General features: G+C 39.7%; 2 protein-coding genes across 3 annotated transcripts; both read left to right on the top strand.

The window, feature by feature from the left end:
• The first annotated feature begins 9,037 nt into the window (after positions 1–9,037).
• On the top strand, positions 9,038–21,770 carry LOC119719622 (UDP-D-xylose:L-fucose alpha-1,3-D-xylosyltransferase MGP4-like). 2 transcript variants are annotated; one of them, XM_038189121.1, is made up of 3 exons: positions 9,038–9,226; positions 13,753–13,864; positions 20,738–21,770. In XM_038189121.1, the coding sequence occupies exons 2-3, from the start codon at positions 13,795–13,797 to the stop codon at positions 21,658–21,660; spliced, it is 993 nt and encodes a 330-aa protein (XP_038045049.1). In that variant the 5' UTR covers positions 9,038–9,226; positions 13,753–13,794; the 3' UTR covers positions 21,661–21,770. The 2 variants fall into 2 exon arrangements, with proteins under 2 accessions (XP_038045049.1, XP_038045051.1); XM_038189123.1 differs by lacking the exons at positions 9,038–9,226; positions 13,753–13,864 and adding an exon at positions 18,745–19,135.
• LOC119719713 (piggyBac transposable element-derived protein 4-like) lies at positions 11,036–13,719 on the top strand. Its single transcript, XM_038189211.1, has 2 exons — positions 11,036–11,294; positions 11,326–13,719. The coding sequence occupies exons 1-2, from the start codon at positions 11,112–11,114 to the stop codon at positions 12,325–12,327; spliced, it is 1,185 nt and encodes a 394-aa protein (XP_038045139.1). The 5' UTR covers positions 11,036–11,111; the 3' UTR covers positions 12,328–13,719.
• Positions 21,771–27,081: the final 5,311 nt, after the last annotated feature.

The following is a 27,081-nucleotide window of genomic DNA, read 5'->3' as shown; positions in this document are numbered from 1 at the left end:
AAGACTCGCGAAACATACTTGCAAAAAACAAGACTCAGGAAACATATACTTCCAAAAAACAGGACTGTTACTTAAAATAGACTTCACAAAAACAAGACTCGCGAAACATACTTGCAAAAAAAAACAAGACTCGCCAAACACTATACTTGCAAAAACAAGACTGTTTCTAAAAATAAACTTCACAAACAACAAGACTCGCGAAACATACTTGCAAAAAAACAAGACTCAGGAAACAAATACTTCCAAAATAACAAGACTGTTACTAAAAATAGACTTCACAAAAACAAGACTCGCGAAACATACTTGCAAAAAAACAAGATTTGCCAAACATATACTTTCAAAATCAAGACTCGCCAAACATATACTTGCAAAAAACAAGACTGTTACTAAAAATAGACTTCACAAAAAACAAGACTATCCAAACATAATTATACTTGCAAAAACCAAGTTTCGCCAAACATATACATCCAAAAAAAACAAGACTTGCTAAACATATACATCCAAAAAACAAGATTAACCAAACATATACATCCAAAAAACAAGATTCACCAAACATATAGTTGCAAAAGAGCAATTTATTCATTCGATGGCACTAACAGGATTTCTTCATCGTTGTAGGGTCGAAGGCCATCAACGGTAGAGAAGAGGAGCTGGGTTTCACCATAGTGCCCCGCAAGAGCCGGCGAGTGTCTCCGAGAATAATCACTGACATGGACTTTGCGGATGACATCGGACTGGTCTGAAATACAGTGGAGCAGGCTCGAGCCCTTTATCAGTTGAGGAGGGGTGTTTGAAGGTTGGCCTACAGCTGAACACAAGAAAGATCAAGATGCTCGCCTTTATAACATCAGTGGCACAGCTGTCTGCATGCAAGAGAGATGGTACAACTCTCAAGGTTGAATCTGACTACAAGTACCTTGGAGCTTGGATCAGCTCCAGTAAGAAAGACCTCAAGACCCGAAGAGGACAGGCGTGGTCAGTGCTCAACAAAATGAAAAAAGTGTGGTCATCACTGATCACCCTCACTACTAAGAATGAGAAGTCTCTGGATGGGTGTTACACTAGGATGCTGCGCATGACCCTGTACATCCCCTGCCAGGATCACATAAGTAATGTAGACCTCTACGCTGGCTTGCCGAATTAGTAGGTGACGAAAAAGAGCCGGGAACGCCGTCTCAAGCTTGTGTGGCAGGGCCAGATTTACCTTGTATATTTTTCATGTATGTAATGTATAGTGTAATAAATAGGAGTAGCTCCCCTTAGAAAAGAAAATCATTTTAGTTGAAGTTTAGCTCCCCCCCCCCCTTTTCCTGGTAGTGTGACCCCCTGTTTGTTTATTTTAGCCCACAAGTCCCCCCTATAAAAGCTGCCACATTGTCATGCCAGAGTCATTATTACCCAGTAGACCAGCAGTGAGACAACTAAACATCATATATAGTCATATATTTCCTCCTACCTGGAGAGTATCTTCCTAGCTGTTTCTTTTGTCTGCTAGTCCAGTCATTGGTGAGTTTTCATTACTTTTCTTATTATTGCATAATTCCAGTTTTATATTTGCCTTTATGATACTCATATTATCCAGTTCAGTATCATTTTAGCTTTTTTTAAGATAGAGTTCTTTTCCTATACATTAAACTGTTTTTGTCTCCACTCTTTTCTTATAGAAGTCGTTTTAACTAGCCTTTTTGTTTAGAAACTTTGAAACTTTTGATTACTGTTTTAAGTTTTTATTCCAACTTGATTATTCTTTTGGCTCATTTCTAAACATTTGAGGTGTCCATTCTTTGAAAGTATTGAAGTTGTGTGATTCTAATAAGTTTTGTAATATAAGTTTGTTCAAGTTTTAATTGCTTGAGTCTAGGATTACCTGCATTTAAGTTTCATGTGTTTAAGTTCCTTTTTCTTTCATTTTGAGTGGATCAGTTTCATATTTTTCTAGATTTTTTAAGTTGCTTTTTCTAACTACATGTACATGTACTTGTACATAGACGTAGACCTGTATCCATTCATTTAGCCTAGACCATGCCTTAATCCTTTGTTCCCTCCTTCCTAGAAGTAATAGTTTATTGAGGCAGTCCAGAGGATTTGCATACATAATGACCCATAGGACTGTGCAGGATCTTGAAGTTTATATGTGTTAATCCCTTGGGCACACAGTGGTAAACTTGCATTTGGACCCTTTTGTTGCTTAGAGGATACTTTAGTACATGGACTGTAGTTTCATAGGAGCTTTGTTTTATAAGAACTGTTTTTAAATTGCCATTTGTTTGTATTTTCTTGTTACAGGTTTTGAGTTCATTCCTGTGCTTTTAGAGTCATTTCCTTTAGTGCTGTGTGGGTTTCTCCTTTTTTTCTTCTTTGCGTTTTTTTTTATTTTAACTTAGTTTTTTTGTAATCATCCCTAAATTTTATCAAATTGTTAATTTTTTTATCCCTGGCAAATTCTTTTGAGTGTTTTATTCGTTGTTGATCCTGATTGAGATTTTTTGCCTTGAAGTATTTCTGGAAACTAGTTTTTTTGCGCTTAAGGATAGAAATTATTTTTTTGTTTGTTGGAAGATTTTTTTGAGACTAAATTAAATTTTGTGAGAAGTCTATTTTTGTTTCCTTGATTCCTTTTCTTTCTTTTTTTGTCCCAGTTAAAAAACTAAGTCGCGACATAATCATTGGAACCAGTTTTTTTTCTCTAGTGATCCATTTTTCTACGTTACATTTTTGGTGCCGAAACCCGGGATGATTAATTTTCTTTAGGAATTTAGCCATTTATGTTTTTTTAGCTGGGACATATTTTTTTTCGTCTTTGAAAGTTTGGTCTTTTTTGGTACAACTATAGAATGCAGGGCCACTTTACTCTACATCCGCGCCTCCGTACGGCTGCGTGGAGGCGTGGAACCGCAGTCGACCTACCTCCGAAAATCGATCGTGGAGTACTAGCCTTTTTGTTTAGAAACTTTGAAACTTTTGATTACTGTTTTAAGTTTTTATTCCAACTTGATTATTCTTTTGGCTCATTTCTAAACATTTGAGGTGTCCATTCTATTGAAGTTGTGTGATTCTAATAAGTTTTGTAATATAAGTTTGTTCAAGTTTTAATTGCTTGAGTCTAGGATTACCTGCATTTAAGTTTCATGTGTATGTTATCCTCAGAGTTTAAGTTCCTTTTTCTTGCATATTGAGTGGATTTTCATATTTTTCTAGATTTTTTTTAGTTGCTTTTTTTAGCTACATGTACATGTACTTGTACATAGACGTAGACCTGTATCCATTCATGTAGCCTAGACCATGCCTTAATCCTTTGTTCCCTCCTTCCTAAAAGTAATAGTTTATTGAGGCAGTCCAGAGGATTTGCATACATAATGACCCATATAGGACTGTGCAGGATCTTGAAGTTTATATGTGTTAATCCCTTGTGCACACAGTGGTAAACTTGCATTTGGACCCTTTTGTTGCTTAGAAGATACTTTAGTACATGGACTGTAGTTTCATAGGAGTTTTGTTTTATAAGAACTGTTTTTAAATTGCCATTTGTTTGTATTTTCTTGTTACAGGTTTTGAGTTCATTCCTGTGCTTTTAGAGTCATTTCCTTTAGTGCTGTGTGGGTTTCTCCTTTTTTTCTTCTTTGGGTTTTATTATTTTAACTTAGTTTTTGTTTTATTCGTTGTTGATCCTGATTGAGATTTTTTGCCTTGAAGTATTTCTGGAAACTAGTTTTTTTTGCGCTTAAGGATAGAAATTGTTTTTTTGTTTGTTGGAAGATTGTTTTGAGACTAAATTAAATTTTGTGAGAAGTCTAATTTTGTTTCCTTGATTCCTTTTCTTTCTTTCTTTTTTGTCCCAGTTAAAAAACTAAATCGCGACATAATCATTGGAACCAGGTTTTTTTCTCTAGTGATCCATTTTTCTACGTTACACTTGCAGGGTAATGCGTCTGTCACCTGGAGCTGGCCGCTAGCCCGATCATTCTCTGGGAGCCCACATGGGGCACTGCCAGTGCCTCACGTGGGAGAAGAAATCTCTCCATCGTGGACATGCTGAACTGGGAAACCGGCTTGACCACCGCTGAGGATCGAGCTACGCTCCTGCATGCTGGACCGGGACAATGTGGACCGAGATCATCGGGAGGGCATCGTAACACCCCCCCCCCCAACAAAATGTAGAGTAACAATCAACAGGCACTAATGGCATAGGCTTTCTTTTTCACCAACTGCCTCAGTGTCTGTATTTATTTTTATTGCCATAATCACCCGCATTAACAGCGTAATTTATTTTATGCCAACCCATATGCTAGGGGATGTACATTATAATGCAATTATAAACACGAAACTAAGAAAAACAGAGACTAAGCTACTCATTTGGAGATGCTATCACATGTTTTTGTACTTAGGTTGATCCTACAAAATATTTTGCACCCTTAATGTTTTTCCATCATGGTATCAATATCTGGTCTAGCCCACGGACTAAATAAAAAACAAATCCAGGCGGCCTCCAAAAAGGAAGCGGGCAGGGACGAGAAACACGTTTTAGTCTTTGTTTTTTACTTCGCCTAATAACAGATCAATTAGAATAATCACGGACCATTTGGAATAACCATAGAGTAAAGGAATAATGAAAACATTTAATCTTGTAGTAGGTAGTCTCGCCGTCGGTTGAATTTCTCTCCCAGTCTGTGCGGTTGACATGGCATGTATTACAACTCCAGGTCTCTTTCTCAGTGGGCGCTACATTTCAGCATATTCCAGTTGAGATTATCGTTTTCTTAAGTTTACCGTCCAACTGATATATTATAATGTAGCAAACCTTTTTGTCCAGAAATATCAGCAAATACAAGGTTTCAACTGTACATCGTACGCGAATCCCGGGACATACCGCTATTTCGTTTTACCGTTTTGCATTTCCTCAAAAACAAAAACAGTAAACGCACGGTTGACCGTTTTTTCGTTTTACAGTTTTGTAAAACGGTCAAACGGTCATTAGGTCACAAAATAACTGTGACCTTTTTGTTGTTTTTCTTGATTGTTGAAAGCGATAAACGGTTAGTTGCTTCATTTCAGAGTGTTGTTTTACAAGAACATGACAATGAAAAACGGTCAATAGTCCTGTCGACCATTTTTTGATTTAGGTTCGGCAATTAAGCAATTCACCTAGGAATGTTAATGCGTCCTCATGGGATCGAGTCATTGCCTGGGACCCAAATTACCCTCCTCACATTTCGTTCTCACGACATAGTTTTCGAACTGGCTATTGAAGAGCCGCGCCGAACTCCAATTTCCTTCAAATATCTGCAACTTCTTCAAACGTATTACGTACCATCCTGTATCCATTATAAAAAGTAACGTCCCCCCTTTAAGTTTTCCAGCGCCATTTTTGCTTGCAACTCTTACTAAAAGCCCCACCAACTGAATCGCACGTGAGAAGGGGGTCAGGGTCACGCCAGGAATCACACCACGCGCATTATGCCGAGGTAACACTTTTTCATGTAAAGCATGGTCCCCCTCCATCCCCCTTGCCCAGCACCACAAAATGCACCACGGACTGCTCACTATTGACACTGAAACAAACAAAAAACAGTCTGTATTCAATACTGACCGTTTTGCTGTTTTTCAAAGTTATTTGTGTAAAACTGTAAAACAAAAATCATTGATCGTTATGCTGTAATGAATTTTATTAAACTTATAAAACAGAGAAACAGTATTTATCTTAATACCGTTTGACCGTTTTACAAAACTGTAAAACGACAAAACGGTCAATGGTTTGTTTACTGTCTTTGTTTTGAGGAAATGCAAAACGGTAAAACGAAATAACGGTATGTCCCGGGATTGTACGCGTGTATGTTACATTTAGATAGAATGCACATGCATGGCCTTGTGCAGGGCCCGCAGGGCCCAGACCTCGCTTTTCCCCACTTACACTGTTGTTACGCAACGCTATGTAAATCAATCGATCTCGCTGAGGCAAGGCCACTGGGCCGAAGGTCGCAGGTGATTGTATCTCTGTAATTGGATGCATCTGTCAGTGCACAAACCATCGGCGCTGTTTTCTTCTATCGAGAGTGTCCGAGTAATTATTCAAGGTTTGTATTTTTTCCAACACTGAAGTGACTTAATTTCGCTTCCCTAAATTTCCTTCTCATCGGCTCTTCCGCAAACAAAACAGTTTGAATACCCTATCCAACTTCTCCATCCCTGAATTGCACAGCAAATCGGCATTTTGATGCAAAAATACACATGATACAAAATTACACTTTATTCGCATCGTGTATCTTGATTCTGGTACATCACTCAATACCACTTGATGACAGAAATAGGTATCCCATATTTCACGACTCGCTATTTATACAACATTGATGCAAATTTAGTAATATATAGCGCCCTTAATTGGCATGCCCTATTCTGAGCCATTATAGTCTGGTCCTCAGACCAAAAAAAAAATCTGATTTGTTAGGTCATGGAACCAGACTAATGCATTATTGTGTCGGCTAGCAATGACCAGAGTGAACCTGGCCGCGTATTCGGCCAGATACCACAGCCGCGTATTCAGCCGTGTATTCAGCCGCGTATTCATCTAGTACGGAGGCCAATAAACAACATTAATGCTGTTATAAATTTTTGATATTTAATGCGGATTTCATCAAGGAGTGTACCTCAAATGAAGGACGTCAGTAAAATGTTTGATGGTCAGTTATTGAGGACTCATGGCTTCCTATATAAAACTATTTCGGTTTCAGATCTAGAGCAGCTATGAATCACGTGATACGAGTCTTGGGAAATTTCGTACTAAAAATAGCAGTTTGTGGTTAAATAACATTATGCCTAACTTTGAGACAAAGTGTACCAAAAAGTGCAGGAGAAACAGTCGAATTGCCGATAATATCTTAGAGAAAGGTGACCTCCCTAGACTCTATTTTGGTTTCAGCTGCATGACGTGCATATAGACACGTGGTCAGTGGCTATACAAAATGGGCTTTCACCGCCAAATTTACATCTTTTATATATTTAATGCGGATTTCAGGAAAAAAGTGTACCGAAAATGCAAGATGTCCGAATTATGTTTGATGGTCAGTTATTAAGGACTAAAGGCTTCCTATAAATTATTTTGGTTTCAGATCTAGAGCAGCTATGAATCACGTAATACTCGTCCTGGGAAAATTCGTACTAAATAGCAGTTTGCGGTTAAATAACATTATGCCTAACTTTGAGACATTGTGTGCCAAACAGTGTAGGAGAAAAAGTGAAATCGCCGATGACTTCTTATAGAGTGGTGGCTCACCTACACTCTATTTCGGTTCAGGTGTGTAGGTCATAATCTGTCACGTGAGAAAGGCATAACAAAATGGGCTTTCACCGCCAAATTTACATTTATTTTATATTTAGTGCTGATTTCAGGAAGAAGTGTACCGAAAATGCAACATGTCCGAATTATGTTTGATAGTCAGTTATGGAGGACTAAAGGCTTCCTATAAATTATTTTGGTTTCAGATCTAGGGCAGCTATGAATCACGTGATACTCGTCCTGAGAAAAAAAATGTACTATTATAAAGCATTTTGCGGTTGTGCAACAATAAACTAAAGTTAAACTTCGAGACAAAGTGTACCAAACAGGGAGGGAGAAAAGTCAAATTGCCGATGACATCTAAAAGAGTGGTGGCCCGCCTACACTCTTATTTGGTTTCAGGTGTGTGGGGTATATCTGTCACGTGACAATGGCATAACAAATATGGGCGAACACCGCAAAATTTACTTTATTTTATATATTTAATGCGGATTTCAGGAAAAAGTGTACCGAAAATGCCACATGTCCAGATTATGTTTGATGGTCAGTTATTGAGGACTAGAGGTTTCATATAAATTATTTTGGTTTCAGATCTAGGGCAGTTATGAATCACGTGACACTCGTCCTGGGAAAATTCGTACTAAAAAAAATAGCAGTTTGCGGTTAAATGACATTATGCCTATTGAGACAGAGTGTACCAAACAGTGTAGGAGAAAAAGTCAAATAAAGTAAATTTGGCGGTGAAAGCCCATTTTTGAATGCCATTGTCACCTGACAGATACATCCCCACACACTTGAAACCAAAATAGAGTGTAGGTGGGTTACCACTCTATAACATGTCATCAGCGATTTGACTTTTTCTCCTTCACTGTTTGGTACACTTTGTCTCGAAGTTTAACTTAAGTTTAATGTTGCACAACCGCAAAATCCTTTTTTAGTACGATTTTTTCTCAGGACGAGTATCACGTGATTCATAGCTACCCTAGATCTGAAACCAGAATAATTAATAGGAAGCCTCTAGTCCTCAATAACTGACCATCAAGCATAATTCGGACATGTTGTATTTTCGGTGCACTTTTTCCTGAAATCCGCACTAAATATAAGATAAATGTAAATTTGGCGGTGAAAGCCCATTTTGTTATGCCATTGTCACGTGACAGATACACCCAACACACCTGAAACCAAAATAGAATGTAGGTGGGACACCACTCTTTAAGATGACATCGGCGATTTGACTTTTTCTTCAACACTGTTTGGTACACTTTCTCTCGAATTTTAAGTTAAGTTTGAATAATGTACAATTACCGCTAAATGCTATTTTAGTACGATTTTTCTCAAGACGAGTATCACGTGATTCATAGCTGCCATAGATCTGAAACCCAAAATAATTTATAGGAAGCCATGAGTCCTAAATAAGTGACCATCAAGCAGTGGCGTAGCCACGGGGGGGGGGGGGGGGGGGGGCGGGCGCGTCAGCCTCCCCCCATGAAACCTTGTCGCTCCCCCAGTTCCCCCCCCCACCGAGATTTTGAGTTTCAAAAAAAATTATCATTGATCTACATGACGCCCCCCATGAAATGTTCCAGCCCCCTCCCCCCCCCCCCCCCCCCCCCCCGCGCCCCCATCTGAAAAATTCCTGGCTACGCCACTGCCATCAAGAATAATACTGACGTCCTTCATTTTTGGTACACTCATCGAAGAAATCCGCATTAAATATATATAATTTATCACATCAATAATGTTGTTTTTTGGCCTCCGTACTTTATGAATACGCGGCTGAATACACGGCTGAATACGCGGCTGTGGTATCTGGCCGAATACGCGGCCAGGTTCACTCACTAGCAAACTGTTGTAAGTCGATTTATCTTATACATCAATGTCGAATGACAGTGGAGAATCATTTTGAAGAGTAAGGAGAAACCAGTGAGCAGTTGTCGAGATTAATCAACAGTGAAGGTGAGTTTATACTAATTCCGTGCTCCCATTTTCTAACAAAAATGTTGTAATGTACGTTGCGCCATCATACATGCATAGGCCAATCTATTTCGCGACACGTTCGAACATAATGTTGTGTGACGTTATGATTATCGGAGGATATTCAACTCTTCAATTGATAAGTTTACCGAAATCATATTCATTTTTACCTCTAAAGCTTGGTGTTATTTAATATTATTTCCACAAGTGGGTAAAATGATCATCAAATCCTGATATTTTTTTCAAATTTTCCCATTCGACCCCATGGATGGGAATTGCATGGTGAATTGGACACCATGTAGCATGGAATTTGTCCCATGGGAGTTTTCCCATTGGCTTTTTCCCATGGGAAATTTTATTTGGGTTTTCCCCATGTATGGTTTCATATCATATCTCAACAGATTCCAAGTTCCTCCATGGTAATTTTCAATAACATTAACAACTTTCTTTATACATTTTAACCCTGTGTGTTTTGTGCTATTCAACGAATAGGTAAAGCGCAATGTGGAACTCTGATCGGGGTTGTTTCTCGTATTAGGAGTGGCTTGTGCACTCTATGACCAATGTCCACATTACTGCTCCCATACCACTTGTCAAGTTGTACCATATAATTACAGTGTACCCAATTTATTTTCTCATAAATGTTTCATTTAAATTCACTTATCAACAGAAAAATTTAAAAATTTGCAAATACAACACTTGTTATTGAAGTGATTCTCAAAAAAAAAATCCCATGGTTTATCATAGTGTCCCATGGTGTTTGTCCCATTGTGTTCAGTTGGTGAACATCCACAGAAGCTTCCCATGGTCAGCATAAAAATAGACTCCTTGATGACCTCTATGAACACAAAAGAAACATTTTAAGTGAAGTCAAATTTTCAGGCGAATAAGTAATTGTCTATAACTTGGGAGTGCAATTGGGTCTATGATAGTTCCCATGGCACATGCATGCTTTCCAGTATAACCCGGCGTGCATGCATGTACCCATGTTCCCATGGTGTCCGGGGCCATCTATCACCAGATCCTAGTATGGACCATAGTACGTCCTTCAGAGGGGGTGTCACTTGTCAGGCTTTAGGGACTGTCTCAGAATTTGCAAGAAAATCAAGGGCTGCCATTCGGTTTGTATAGACTTTTGCACAAAGTAGCACCAGATCCCTAGGGGTGAAACCCTACTGCCAAAATAGAACAATCTGTTTGATCAATGCCAGACCTCCTGTGGTTTTTGTTCATGCAGCCATGAATGAACGGGCCAAATTCTTTATCTACAGTGTAGTCTTGGGGGAGGTCCTGTGGTTGGGGTCGTTGGGTCTCTGACGTGGATGATGCTACTGGATGGAAGCCAGATGGCTGTAAATTTATGAGTGAAAAACAGTGGGCATGAATGAACCAGGGTAATTTGTGTTGGGAATGTGGGGGGAGGGAGGCAGGCATTGTACAGTACACCATGAGTGTCTGGGCGCTGACCTGGATTGTTGGGAGAAAAGTAAACAGAGTAGTAGGTTGTAAATTTATGAATGGGAAAAGTAAACAGAGTAGTATGTTCTGAAAATTATGGATGGGAAAAGGTTCTGATATGTGCACACTCAATATTGGCAAATGACTGCCTTTTTTTTCAAAATGGACAGTAATTTTGTATGGATGGCTATAGCCTCTAATGACAAGTGGAAAAGTGCATGAGATAAAGCAACTGTGCTTGACAGGAAATAAATGGTAGGAATGTGCACCTTGGAAGGTGATAATTCCATGATTGATGGCAGCACTTCGTGGCCATTTTCAGGAAATGGTCAATTAGAACCACCTGTCTTGGTCTGGCTGTATTTGCAAGTAGCATTATGCACTAGCACAATCTAGTTCATTCCTCAACATGGCTTCGACCAGCAAACATATCGATACCTCTGATGCGCTTCAATCAATTTTGCAAGATGATGATGATATGGGAGATTGTGATGTGGAATCTCTTATGTCAGAGGAGAGTGGTAGCGAGGTGGGTGAAACCTCTTCCTCTGACATGTCAATTTCAGAAGAAAGTGACAAAGCGAAAAGCGAGGACGAATTAAGCGGAAAGTGAGGATGACGAAGATGATGATTACGCGCCTCCTCCAAAAAGACCGGCGCACATCCCTCCAAAAGGGCGGCCCAAGACGGTGCCGGCACAGCCCCAGAGGGTGCAGGCCCAGCCCCAGAGGGTGCAGGCCCAGCCCCAGACGGTGCAGGCCCAGCCCCAGACGGTGCAGGCCCAGCCCCAGACGGTGCCAGGCCAACCCTTGGAGTATGTCGCAAAATCAGGGATGACTTGGACGACGGATGCACCACCAGCTGCGAGACGAAGAAGGGCGAACTTAGTCACTCAGGCAGCCGGACCGAAACATCTCGGAGGCGCAAAGACCAAGCTTGAGTTGTTCCAGCTCTTCTTCACCACCACCATGATGAATACCATCCTCATGTACACAAATGAGGAAGGTCTGACACAGCGGGGACGCGCCTGGAGCCGCGCCATTGCTATGATGGAGCTGTCTTCAGCCATCGGTCTTCTGCTGTTCTTTGGCCTCTCCAAGGTCAGCCGTGCCAGCATCCGCTCTCAATGGCGAAAGGGGCCTTTCGCGAAGCCCCTCGCCATGGCAACCATGACCGGGACCAGATTCCAAGATATTCTGACCCTTCTTCGATTCGATGACAAGAGAACGAGGGAGGGCAGGAAGAAAAATGACAAGTTTGCACCGATCCGTGGCATTTTCGATGATTTTGCTGAGAGCTGCCGCCGGCATTATAGTGCTGGTGAGTTTATCACCGTCGATGAGCAACTGGTTGCATTCAGAGGGCGGTGCCCCTTTAGGCAGTATATGCCGAAGAAGCCGGCCAAGTATGGGATCAAGTTCTGGCTTTGCGTAGACGTGGACATGTGCAGCCACTATGTGCTGAACATTTTCCCATATCTAGGGAAACAAGCAGAGGGGACACAGACCAACCTGGGCTCTAAAGTTGTGAAAGATCTCGTGCAGCCTCTGTACAATACAGGGAGAAACGCAAACGCGAAAACAGCCGTCACATTTTCCTGCACGACCTCATCATGGACCTTGTGAGACCTCAGATTGAGTTGCGAGTAGCCGATCCTAGAGGACTCCATACCAGCACAACCAGCGCATTGGCGATCCTGAACTTCAACGTGCAGTACAAAAAAAAGAAGATCGAGCCGGAAGGAGCTCAGAAAGCCCAGATGGGAGACTGCCACGAATGCCCTCCCTGTCGGCAAGGAGGCAGGAGAACCCCCAGCTTTTGCAACACATGCAGAAGATTTGTTTGCAAGGAACATTCCCGGAAATTCTATGCGACAGCCTGTCATTCCTGCCATTACGGGGAGAATTGAAGTTTGAACTGGACTGTTTTGCCGTGTTTTTTCTAATTCAGTTCTGTACAGTACATACAGCAAACCGGCATAAATCCAATAACTTCCTCTTGGCGCACTTATGCATCACAATTCATATCAATTCACTGCTATTCTTCTTGGTCTTTCTTTTGGTTTGATTTCATGCCATTTGTTTGCGGGTTAATTTCGTCTAGATTTTCAAGTTATATCATTTTAGATTTTCATTCAAATGGCCAACTCCAACTTTTGTTTGGTTTATTTCTGGGCGGCATAATTTTCATTGCTGCGGACTTTTTTGTCTTTTATTCAGCACTGCATTATTACAATGTATTGTTTGGGTCTTCTTTTATTTTATACTCTTGTTTTTTTTTGTATTTGCAGTAACTTGATTTAGTTTTAGATTTTCCGTTTTGTGTTAGTTTTTAGCCAAAATCCGCTTCTGATCGGTTTATTATTAGCGAACCTTTATATTTGTGACATGTAACCTTCTTAGTTTTTCCGACAACATTTATTCGTATTTAGGCTTTTGTATTGTTAGACTTTGATTTTTTAACTTGATTTGCTATTTACTGTAGTTGTTAGAATACATTTATTATAAAACACTGAAAATGCCCCCCAAAAAAATCGTTTCTTTCCTTTTCTTTTTTTTTTCTTTTATTTCATGGTAATTAGTGCGGCCTAATTAGCAATTAACTAATTATAACAAAACAATAATACTGAATTAATCCCAGAAATTGTATAGAAACACTATCAAAGCTCTAAGAAGACAGAAAATTGTTTGGCAATCAACAAATAACGTGATAAATGAGATAATTGCATGTGGGGAGATGATATTCCACCCAGTAACTTGATATAGCTAACTTTATTCACAGACTCCAGCTAAGGGTGAGCATGTTGGTGCATGGGTAAACTGCTGTATAATGTAACAGATCCGATCTCTTGCGTTTCCAATGGAGTAAAAAACTAGTTTACAAGTGAAATATATATATTAAAACCTGCTCTTGAATATGTTATACTTAAGATGATATAAACAATTACTGTTTGATGATAATGCGCTGAGTGATCAAATATGCTTTTTAAACATTCTGCACACAAATAAGGTCAACTATTTACCGAAATGTTTGTTGTTTTGTTGTTTTAGGGCATTCAGTCAGCTTCTCGGAATTCAGTCAGCTTCTTGGAGATGGCTTCTAAGCATGCTTACAAACTGTTTTTCTTCATGCAGTCAACTGTCTTCCTTGCTCTCCTTATGTGTAAGTAAAATGTGCAAAACGAGTAAAGCATCCTTGCGGTCACATATAGGGACTTCGCATCCCAAGTTTCTGTCCATTTCAAAGAATGATAAACAAACAACCTGAGTTTCGTACCTTGTTACAACTTTTCCAGCCAGGTGTGAGGGATGGGTCTGACAGAAAACTTGCCTGTGTTAGGTAACGGTTAACCGTAGAACATTTTACGTTAACAAGTTGTAGGAATCCTTAATACTAAGACTGAATTGAATAGAAACTTAACTGCTTTGAAGAGAAAAAAAAGGTTTACTACAGTCTCGCCATATGTCATAAAAGACCATATGGGGACGTCTCTATAGTCCGAAGTACCATTGGTCCGACGTCCCGTGGGTCAGAAGTCCCATAATTCAAACGAAACCAAACACATTTCCACTCAATAACATGTAAATGACAAATCCATTCAACTGCTTTATCATAGGCCGTCAGTTGAAACTCAAAAACAGGCTGTAAAACGAGTTTCGTTACAGCAACACTTTTTTAATGCACATATGTGGGGTTCAGAACATCACAAACATTATGTCAGAAGTTCTTTAGCAAATCTGCTGCAGTTCTCAATTTACACTTTATCAAAGTTTGCCAATGTCATGTACATATGAGTGACATATGCTAAAAACCCACATTTTGCGGTTTGAGGCCTTGCTTAACTTCCTATTTCAAAATTTCAGCACACTCTAAATGTCAGAAGTCAGCGTATGGTGTGATAATTTCAGAAATCAACCATTGCATTTGCTATCAAAACAGCCCTGGCAATTTTTGTTCGGAGAAAAGTGGGGGGAAAAGTGTTTTGTTAAAGAAAATTTCAGCTCTTTATATATTGACACACTGATTAGCACCGAAAAAAAAGGTTTCATGTATATCAGTATTGTGTATGATTACAATTTAAAGAGAGTGATTTGGCTCGTCATATATGGCTAGTCTCACTGTTAATGTTCACAGAATTTGTTTTTCTCCAGGACTTTTTAATGTTTTTTTAATGCATAAAATGAAATAAAAATAGTAATGATAAACCAACACTAATAAACACAGGAATACATGTAGTTGTAAAATCTAGAATTAAGTTACTCCGCGTTTCCTCAAAATGCCTTATGCTAACTGGTCCTGCTGATAGAACTGCAAATTATTTTATCACTACATCAAAGTTCTCATACAATCTTGTGGAGGATAAATTGTCGGTCTTGCTTTCTACACCAAAAGTTTCAGTTTATGAATCCTCCTCTGAAGTTTCCAGAGATTCAACCACACTTCCATTTGGCAATGTCGCAAATATATACGGAAAGAGAGCTGTGGATATTCTCTTCTGAGCTGATATTTCAACTTATCAGCTCTGTAAAAAAGGATATAGAAAAAAATAGACAGGTTAGTATCAGATGATGCAAAACAAGGATTACTGTGGACTTGCTTTATACAGAAAGAAAATAACTAGTTCAATCCAGAGTTAAATTACTAGAAAGATCTTGTGCTCGATCCGTTTGCCTTCCACTGTAAATATGTGAGCATTGGTAGCTATTGAGAACCCACCTTTTCAGCCTCCAATGCAATATCAAGAAGTTTTCATTTTGAACATTCTATTAAAGTCATTTTTTGTTAGCAATCTGAACAATTGTCAAAACATCTTAATAATCGCGGTTCTGTGCATTCACGGTGCATCGTGGTGACCACTAGCTTTGTTTTCGCGTTGCGTTTTGTCGTATTTATCGTTGTGTCACCCCCAGTTTCCCTCAAAGAATTTAAAACCTTACCCTATAAATTCAAGGTATTCCTGTTTGAATTTAACATTTGTATAGTCATGATAGTTGGCGTGTCCAATTAACCCAAACATGGATTTTTGGTTTTTCTTTGGCATGACACTACACAGTAACTGTCAGTGACTGACAAATGGGTAGACAATCAAGCCCGCGGGAACAGATGGTGCTGTGGGTGCTGCAACACCCCCAACTTTTTGGAATGGGGTGCTGGAATATGCTTCAGCACCCCCTACTCCCGGGCAAAAATGTGTTCCAGCAAGCAGTGTTCTACGACGTTGGAACTGCGCCTCTACGCTATACATTATGCTTGCTCTACAAATATCTCCTTCGTTTTGTTCGTTTCAAGTTTTGCCGCGGCTAAGCGCGGCGCTTCGAATGTCTAGCACAATGTAACACTGTAAATATCCAGAAGAGGTATTTTCTAAATCTTCAGGCAGTGCAGAATCTAGTGTATCTAAATTCATGACATGTCTATGATACTTCCGCCCGCCGCGATGGGAGCTTTGACCCGAAAGCAATAACCTCGACCATGACAATGGTGGTAAAGTTGATACGCTTGCCAGGATTTTTTTATTCGATCTTTCAATAGGGGCAAACGTTAATACCTTTTCCCTGAAGGTTTTTCTTTTCATTCAAAAGCTTCATTGACGTTGCTAGGCATTCTGTACTCAACGTTAACAAATAGCAAGGTTCACACACACATTCCCAACCTAATAGGAGTGGGACGGTCTTTCATTGAAACTAGTCATGCATTACGCCAATTCCAGTGTAGGTTCGTTTTGATAAAAAAAGCTATTCAAGTTTTACCCTCTGTAAATAATGAAAGGTTTGCGGAAACACCATGTGCGAATAATTTCTCAACTAAGAGAGTGGTTCTAAAAAGAACCAGAGGTATAAACTCGACGTTCCAGTTAGTATGCTCTGACCGTCTTCAGGAGAACCAGAGCATACTGACCGGAACGTCAAGTTTATACCTCTGGTTCTTTTCAGAACCATTCTCTTAGTTGAGAAATTATTCGCACATGGTGTTTCCGCAAACCTTTCATTATTTAGTATCTCCACCATGCAAAGCCTCAAATCTTACTTACCCTCTGTAAGTTTTTTTCTCATAAAAACTCAGTAGACCGATAATTCCTTGCCTAGCCCCAAACTTTCCATTAACATGAAGATGCATTTGGTATGTTGGACTTTTATATTTGCCATTCCCGCTAACAAACAAATAACACTGCAAATATATCGATAGCTACATCGTTAAGGCCCATGGGAATATTTTTATGAACAGAAATTCAGAAATTTTAATTGAACCAAAAAACATCCCTTCGGGTTTTATAAGTTTAAGTATATACTTTAGTATATTTCATTTTCCGGGGCTTTAAAGCAGGCCCCTGGCCCTGTGGCCCCACGCGCCGTAAGGGCTCGGAAAATAAAACAAAACATACACGACGGAATTTACTAAATGTAAGAGAGCAGCCTTACAACAATAATATAGGTTTTCCCGGTCGTTAACAAATTTGGCTGCCAAATTGGTGACCAATCACTCATTTTCCGCGAATTTGAATGCACGTTGAGATCAACATTCAATTAGCTAAAACACCAATCAATAACATTTGAAACATGCGATTTTACATTTTAATCACGCAATTTTAACAACAGGGCATTCAAATTAAAACTGCACAAACGAGTATCCAAATTAGCCGGAGCTTCCAGCTGTGTAAGTTTGGTTGAAATAGGTTTATGTCATTCCGTTGTTTAGAATTAGATGGAGTGCCTTTGTTCCAATTTGGAATATGGATATAAAAACTGTCTCCAACAAGATTCTGCCAATACTCTGATCACCGTGCACACTGTTAGCTTGAAGCACTAGAAATATCAACGTGGCAGCTCATGGGCGTTACATGAGAATTTCAAATGTAGATGCTTGGCACGGCAAGAGATCGATGGCTAACAGACCTGCAGGAGACAGTATCCTCATCATTTTAAAATAAAGAGAGACAAAAAGGGACTCTTAGATGATTAAACATCTAAAAAGTTAAAGAGATATAAACAAATATATATATAACCAATTGCAAGATCACAATTGAAAACAGAAGATCAAAAACCCAAAGATAAAGCATTAAGAACATATAGATTTATATGAACACGATAAAAAGAAGGGAAAACATCAACTAAGTTTACTGTTGCCTATATGTTTGTTGTTTCATATATAAATATGTTTAGTAATTCCCCCCTTTTTGTTTAATTTGTTTACATTTTTACTTCTTTAGAATAAAGAGACAGATAGTTACTTTGAAAAAAATGAAACGGAAAATCAGAAATGATAAAAAGGTGCAAGAAATAAAGAGAATCGCGTCGTATGCCTTCGTTTTATTTTAATTTTTTTGAATGCAGAGAGTGCTAAATAGAATGCACGGAAATGAAAGAGAAATAAAGAATCTCATGCAAATAACTCTTTACCAAACCGACTGCTAAATTGAATGATCACTTAAACCGAATGACATAACTTCAGTTTAGGATGAGTTAAACATGGAAATGTCAGGTCTTTCAACGAATTTGAACGCCTGAAATCTAATACGAACCACGGGAATGAAAGCAGGGCGCTACTCCGCTTCAAATTGGACGCTATTAAGATGAAATCGAATGGTTTTTTTTGCGAAATTGGCCGGGAAAACCTATATTTACATGCGATGTCATACATAATCATACAATTCTTTTTCCAGAATTAAATGGAACGAAAAAATTGGAGATAAAAATACAGGGTTCTCGACTTTTCAGTACAGTAGAAACGATATCAGAGCAACAGTATATTCTAAACAAAAAAGTGAAATAAATTGTCTGTATAATCTCAACAAAAACGTATGCTAAAAAAGTCAAATGAAAAAGGCCAGGAATCGCCTAAGATTGCACCACAGAGCATCCATATTCCAACATTTTTGGGGGCCCTTTAAGCCACGCCGTAAGGGCTTTGCGCTCCGCGTTCGCATTAATTTTGTAAGCCTTTAGAAATTCCAGCACCCCCTGGCAAAATCTCCAGCAGGCTTGTAGACGATTCCCACAAACTTGAACTTTGCTCAGAGCTTTTTCGGTGAAGAAATCCGGGACTCAGGTGAAGTGTCTTCCTGTAGCTTTGCGTTTTCTGGCAGCATGCATGAGTCGTTTATTTATAAACCGCCAGGTGAGGTCGGCCGGACTGCTTTGTTCACATGCGCTGTAGTGCGGTACATAGCCTGGTGACTAGGCCCAAACGTCGTGGGTATGCTCGGTGATGCCACTGCAAAATTCAGTCCCTCTTTGGCAGTGAACTTATAGTATCCCCGGACATAAGATGCTTTGTTTTTTTTCCTCAAACTTGACAGATTCTATATGCACTTACATTTGCATCGGTCGATGTTTACGTTTAAACGTTGACGCACCATGGACGCCGCCATGTTTGTTGAGTGTCATGACCTACGGCCTCCTATCTGATGTCTTATTGGACAGTTCACGTCACGTGGTACGTACGATTGCGACATACGCGAAGGATTTTTTTTAAGGTTGCGCGGTACTTGAACGTCCACAATGCACAAAAAGTTAGCTTTTTCGAGTCAAATTATCAAAAAACCGCAGGACGAAATGTGGAGAGCTTCTACAATATCATTCTTTGGTAGAGCATTTCGGTAGAAAATCTAGACCCGCGAAACGAACGAATTTTAACATCCAGATGACGGCCTATCAGTACAACGCCAATTTTGACACGAAACGTATCGGCGAAAACTAGGACGAATTAGAATGCTGCATAGTAACGCTGCACATAATGTGAAATTTATTGTCGCAAATATGAAATTTAGTGAGCGTTGATCTTTCCATCAAAGTGTTAGGATGTGTGTGCTAAATGCTAACCCTCATTAATTGGGAAAACCTACAATAAGAAGCTCATAGAAACATCAGAGGTAGACCCAAATAGAAATTGCGATGTAATGAAAACAAATAATCCTACAAAAGCCCACCAAATGTTTCGGCACAAATGAACTATTGGATTGCAGACATTACAGAAGCTACTTAGCAAAATGAATGTTCCCATGATCCAGAGGGGGGAGGGTGCTGTGGGTCAATCACCCCTGCTATAACACTAAACAATATTATGCCAATAATACCAATAATTTTAATAATATTTACCTCTTTGTTCGCCTGTCGGTAACACTCTGACACAGAGGTTTAGCCAGCGGGGGTAAGGGGATAATTGTAGTTCTGTGCGATGTAGTTTGCATTAGAGTCGGATTTGAACAGCACCCCATAGAAATCCAATTTGAAATTGAATTTCGTATCTTCATGTTAGTTTTTCTACATAATATCTGCTGAGCTCGAAGACAAAGATTCTCCTAGAAAAAAACAGAAACCCGTATTTGTAGAGGAATTGACTTTGGAACTCAAGGCACGTTAAACTGAAGAAAAATGGGTTCGGCAAAGTAAATCACTATCTGCCAATTAAAGAGGATGATTTGATTGAACTACGATTCGTTTGACGGCTATTATGCTCAAAGTCTTCGCAAGAAAGTACAAAACCTGAGAGTGTTTACCAAACAGCACTTGGTTGTCGCATGGAGCTAATAAACATCAAAAGGAACTGCGGTGTGTACGTCTACTTGAAAGCCTGATCCCAGAGCCTTATTCAATCTTTTACAACTTTTCCCGATAATTTTTTCTAGGCTTCAAAACCCTGCCAATTCGGAGGCCAGCAAATCCTGAGCTTGTTTCAATATACCACCCCCTATGTTCACCAGCCTTGCATGTTAAAGGCATAGTGTTCAGAGATTCCTTTACCACCCTTAATTTCGCTTAGCTCAAAGCCCGCCCATATGTCGGGAAGAAACAAATGTAGAGGTTATGTTTTTATATTTACTAAACGAACTCGCTTGCAATTATGTAAAACTTTACCTAACGCGTTCTTGGTACAAATGTTCTTGACAGTTTGTGTTCGCACCCTTGGGCCACAGAGCACCCTTGGCTTCACCTCGGATGCTTTGTGACCCTCGGCTGTTAAAAAAGTCATATCCCACAACACAGCAGTAAACAATTGTTAAATGTATGGATCAAAATCCTTTGTTTTGCTCCTCAGATTATTGCTACACTCCGCATCCTACCATGTCACATCATTGCAAACAGCAAGCGTTCATCAAAGCCTTTGACGTAGTCTCTCTATGGAGAAAGAAGAACGCACGAGGGCCACTGTCCAATTGCACCTTCAATGACATTATGAACAGACCTGGAGTTGTGTTACTGACGACGGCCAATCTAGGCTTTCTCGATATGACGATAAATATGCTGGCGAGCATAAAAAAGATCGGTATTTGTGTTTACACCGTGATTGTTGCAGAGGACAAGAACGTTTACAGGTATCTGCGAAGGAGAACCGAGATTGATCCAGCAATACACGTGGTGATGACTGACTCCGGTGAAGTGCAAAGTGACCTGGTGATGAGCACCGATCACCACCGTTACTTCAGCTTGTTAAAGAAGCGCCAGGGATATATTCTTAGACTTCTGGATCAGAACCTGGAGGTTCTCTTCACAGATTCCGACACCTTTTGGTTCCAAGATCCCCTTCCGTACTTCCAAGGAGACTTCGATATGTCTATGATGGATCCCAGGTCGCCTTATCCGACTAGAACTAACAAGTCACACTACTGTGCTGGTTTTGCTTACTATAAGCCAACCACGGTGACGCTTCAGTTTGTTAAGAAATGGATTACATTTATGGAAGGGAAGGACTATATGGATCAGAGCGTCATGAACAAACTCTTGCAAGAAGATCAACCGGTGCACGTCAACATCAAGCCACTCGACATTAAACTATTCCCACCAGGGCCCAAGTTTTACGAGTTCCTGGAGAAGAACGCCAGCTACTCCGCGGTTGTTATGCACGCCGCCAGTATCCGTGGGCACGATGCCAAGGTGCGAAGATTCAAAAGTTCCAACATGTGGTTGGTCAATAAGACCAGTGACGAACTGGTAGCCCTTGAGCATTCTCTCAATGTTTGATAACGAGCAAATATTATTTTCCTGATTTAACCTGGTACTTAAATTTGAATAGTATACAAATATTGAGTGGCTCTGCGTGGAATGGGAGGAATATTATCGCAAGGTAAAATCTGGACTTTTCCATTTCACGAGGCGAAGCCGAGTGAACTGGAAAAGTCCAGATTTTACCGAGCGATAATATTCCTCCCATTTTACAATTTCAAGCCACTCAATATTTGTTTTATATATATTTGACATATAAATTCTTGTCATTTGATATATTTGAACTTTTATTTCAATACAGAACTGGAGGAAAATGTATTTCTCTCTTCCAAACCACCCCTTTACGAAAATGTTTGAACCCAACGCTGTAGCGCCGGCTTTTTGGAACAATACGCGCTACGCGCAACGCTGAACGCGCATACCAGCATGCATTTGCACACAAATACCGCGTAATGGAACAAGAATGATCCTATAACTGTTTACTAGTATTTCCCATTCCCCATGGGCGGATAGTACTTTTTGGGCCGCGGCGTGAATGGGGGCAATAACGAATGTCACATGTTGTGAGTTCCACCAATCTAATGACAAAGATCTGTATGTCGATTATATAATAATAGGCCTCTACACGTCGAATACATGCTCAGATCTTTGATATGATTTGAATTTGACATAAGGGGTGACTTTCAGCATTATTGCGCTTGGCTGAACTTAAAAGCCCTTGCCAGCAGGCTGTTCCGACCGAGTTTCGGAAGTATACCGGAATCTCGACACATTTATGTAGTCCCAGAGTTTCCAACTTCTTTACTTTTGTTGGCAAGACTTTTTCTTGAGATAATCCGTTGCCTTAAGACAAAATATTCCCGGCTGAACTGGCTATATTTACAAGCTAGAAGACAGCAAATTAATCTGATGGGGGCATAGTTTTCCAATGTCGTCACTATGTGAAATGTATCAGATTTTTGTTGTTCTGCGATATATGCCCCGTTGTTTGTTTGTGGGGGAATGGGGGTAATAATGTTTGAGTACACTTATAATTGTTGGCCCTGTTCAAAAATATTTAATGACGATGAATCACCCTGAGATGGCCAGTTACAAACAGTGGATTGTCAATTTTCATCCATCGCCCCCACTGTGTTATATTAACTAACTTACTAATCGTTAAGCGCTTTGAGATTGTTGATACGATGGAAAGCACTCTATAAGCACTACGATTAGTTAGTTATAAATGCAGCCCTGTCCCCTACAAAAAACAAATATCATAAATGTAAGTTGGGGGGAAAAACAGGTCCGGATGCCATCAGTGTTAAAATGATTAAAATAGCTTCTTTGTTTATTACCAAATGTCTAACTCCTATCTTTAACCTCTCCATAACATGCGAGAGATATCCTAAAGACTGGAAACACGCTTTGGTTAACCAATTCACAAATGCAGTGCAAGTAATTATCGCCTATACTGACAATTATCTCTACACTGACAATTGTCTGTAACATTTTAGAAAAATTGGTGCACTATACTTACCTTGATGAAACCAATCTAATTCCTATAGTTGCCAGTCAGGATTTGGACCCTTCCTGGCCTTGCACTCAACTAAAAGCACCCTACACGCTTTAAGAAACAAATGTTTCCAGGATATGGAGCATGGAGAAGTTACAGGTAGTATATTTATAGATCTCAGTAAAGCATTTGATTGTGTTGATCATGTTATCCATCCTTCTGGATAAATTTAAAAGGCTTAATATGTCAACTTCCTTAATCAACTGGCTTAAGTCATACCTAAAGTGGTCGTAGTCAGTCTGTAAATATTGAGGGCAACATATCAAAGATCCTGCAATAAGCATTGGTGTTCAACAGGGGTCGATTTTAGGTCCACTTTTATTCATAATTTACACCAGTGATCTACTGTCATATGTCCCCACAAACTATGCAGATGACTCCAATTTAACGTGTAGATCCTCCAGTATTAACGAAATAGAAATGAATTTGAGTACAGCTCTTGATAAATTTCACTGTGGTGCGTGAGAAACAAACTTGCACTAAATGCCAACAAAACTAAATGCATGCTTTTTGCTTCAAGGCTGAAAGTCTATAATACAGAATTGAACGTGTACATTGCTGATAATCTTATTTTCAAAGCAAAGTGTTGTAAACGCTTCGAACATTCGTGGCTGTGCTACCCAAAGCAGCCTAGTTGTGCCAACTGTAGAATATTGTTGTACTGTATTGGGAGGAAGGTACATATCTCACGACAACATAAGTGGAGTGACATGGCCGAGCGGTTAAGAGCATCGCACCGGACTCATGTGCTGATGTTTCAGGGGCAGCAGAATGTTGGTTCGAACCCGGGTCTGGTCAGTTGTGCCCCTAAGCAAGGCACTTGACCATTATTGCTTTGTCCTTTGGATTGGATGTAAAGCCGTAGGTCCCGTGTTTTGTGTAATGCAATGCACATAAAAGAACCCAGAAACACTTATCGCTAAGAAAAGGGGTTGGCCCCGGTGTTTCTCACCTCCTGTTAAAACTCCCCTGCGGAGCCCTTAGGAGAAGAACCAACCAATTACCAAGTACCAAGTACATTATCAACAATATTTGAAAAACAGCTGCACGGATTATCCTTCAATGTACCTCCCTCACCCCTTCAGCTGATATGTTTGCTAGACTTTTAGCTGGGTCTCATTTTCTGAAAGAGTTAAGTCGAAAAGGGTTTTCTTGTTTTCAAAATGAAAATTGTCTTGTTATCTAAACAAAATGACTCATGTGTATATAACGAGTTTTTTCACACCATTTACACAGATTCATGAAACAATACAATCAACTAACAAGGCATTGCGAGTTCCTCAGCCGACAGTTTCGCTGTGTGTGGTGCAAATGTATGAAATAATTTGCTTAAACAACTCAGAACTATATAATGTTTAAAATGTGTATATAGCTTCTTTTTATATATAAATATAATGAGGTACTTGTATTTGTAAATATTAATGTTCGTGGTATGTTTAACCAAGGTACTTTTCCTATGGGTTTAACTTTACTTAACCTTACGCAATATATTGGAATGTGTGCAGGGCCCCAATAGAAACCATTTTTTTATTGTTTTGGGCATACCCCGGGCAAAGAAATGAAACAAGAAACGTATAAATAACAGAGGCAAAATACTTGATAACGTGTTTGCTCATTATACAGGTCTTTGCTCCTGTATCAGGGTGCATAGCTGAAAGGTTAGGGTATCGAAATCGATTTTTGCGTGATAAACACGCCACATTCTGACGACATGGCCTCGCCCTTCAAAGGTCTGAAAAATCGCGTCAACTGGTTTCGCACTTGTTATGTTATCAAAGATTCCACACGAAACCACTGGGTAGCTAGACAAATTCGCCACCCTCAGGCGACGACACAGAACAGTCGGCGACTGACTTTTCAGGATCAAGCTGCGCCGAAGTTACGACCGTTGGGAACATATAAGTCGCCGATTTGTTGGCGACCTGAATGTAACTACAACGATATTTATAAAGACGGTCGACATTAGTCGGCGCTCAAAAACCCGAGTCAACATCCGCAAGAGTAGAACTAGATGTTTGTGGACAAACACATGGCTGGTTCGGCAAATTTTGTTGTGTTTTATGCCATGTTGTAAACTGATAGGACAAAGATGTGCAGTAAAAGTGCATAGTGATCATTGCCAATAGTTCCATAGATAAAGGCTTATAAGAATGCACCTTTAAAATGATGTCACATTTTATGTGATAGCGTCATCATGATATTAGTTCAATTTTCATCTAAAACACATCTCGGCTTAGGAACATACCAAGATACAACCAAATCAGACCTATAGTTCTGCAGATATAGGTCATAGAAAAATGCACATTTAATGTAACGTCGTGTGACACGTGATGACGTCATGATACATCACTTCAATTTTCATCTGAAACACATCCTGGTCTAGGTACGTACCAACTTTAAACCCAATCGGACCTTTAGTTCTGTAAATATTCATCTTCAAAATATGCACCTTTATTTTGACGTCACGTGAAACGTGATGACGTCATCGTTACGTCACTTCGATTTCATCTATAAGACATCCCGGTCTAGGTACATACAAACTTTCAACCCAATCGGACCTATAGTTCTTGAGATAAAAGCCTTCAAAATATGCACCTATATTGTGACATCACACAATTCGTGATGACGTCATGATGACGTCAATGTTCGGCACACATTTGCAGGTGCTGGTCTCAGTATAGAGGCAATCGGATTAATTTAAGTGCCCAAGGTGCCTTCCACAAAAAACGTGAACAAATTTTATGGGGAATGGATGAAAAAGATGAAAAAATTTAATAGAAAAAAATGGACGAAAACAAAGGCTGTTTCAGCAAAATGCCGAAACAGCCAAAAATCTCAACTTCTGCGCAGCGAGGGAACGCGTTTCTGACGGTTGACATTAAATCGCAATCGACCTGTGTGAATTCACAATGTCGTGCGCGTATCCAGATCAACTTATTTCATTGTGTAGCCGATCAACATAGTTTCATAACTATCATTGCGGCCGACTGAACAGACGTAGCCGTGGAAGATCGTTTGATTGTATACAAATATTGAGTGGCTCAGCGTGGAATGGGATGTATATTATCGCAAGGTAAAATCTGGACTTTTCCATTTCACGAGGCGAAGCCGAGTGAACTGGAAAAAGTCCAGATTTTACCGAGCGATATTATTCCTACCATTTCACAATTTAAAGCCACTCAATATTTGTTTTTATACCACTGACATAATAGATCCTTGTCATTTGATATATTTGAACTTTTTTTAATACAAAACTGGACGAAAATGCATTTATCTCTTCCAAACCACCCCTTCACGAAAATGTTTGAACCCAACGCTGTAGCGCTGGCTCTTTGGAACTATACGCGAAACGAGCAACGCTGAACGCGCCCACCAGCATGCATTTGCACACAAATACCGCGTAATGGAACAAAAATGATCCTAACTGTTCAATAGTATTTCAATTCTCCATGGGCGGATAGTATACAAATATTGAATGCTTCGAGTGGTGTAGTAAAACTAGCCTCCCGAGGTGATCCATGGACCATTTTATTTTCCCGAGGCGAAGCCGAGGGAAAATAGAATGGTCCATGGATCACCGAGGGAGGCTAGTTTTACTTCACCACGAGATAAAGCATTCAATATTTGTTTTATAACACTTCACCCACAGATTCTGCTTGATTTTAATATTTTACATTATTTAAATCTGAACACAGTTGAAATAAACTTCAATTTCAATACAAAATTGGTGGAAAATGTATTTCTCTCTTAAAAACTAACCCTTCACGAAATGTTTGAACCCAAGTCTGCGGCGCGCTCTCTTTGGAATAATACGCGCGACGCACAACGCGCAACGCGCACACCAGCATGCATTTGCACACAAATACCGCGCCGTGGAAATAGTA

The sequence above is a fragment of the Patiria miniata genome, unplaced genomic scaffold, assembly GCF_015706575.1.
Source record: "Patiria miniata isolate m_02_andy unplaced genomic scaffold, ASM1570657v1 HiC_scaffold_8, whole genome shotgun sequence".
NCBI classification, from domain to species: Eukaryota; Metazoa; Echinodermata; class Asteroidea; order Valvatida; family Asterinidae; genus Patiria; species Patiria miniata.
This window is presented reverse-complemented; position numbering and strand designations above follow the sequence as displayed.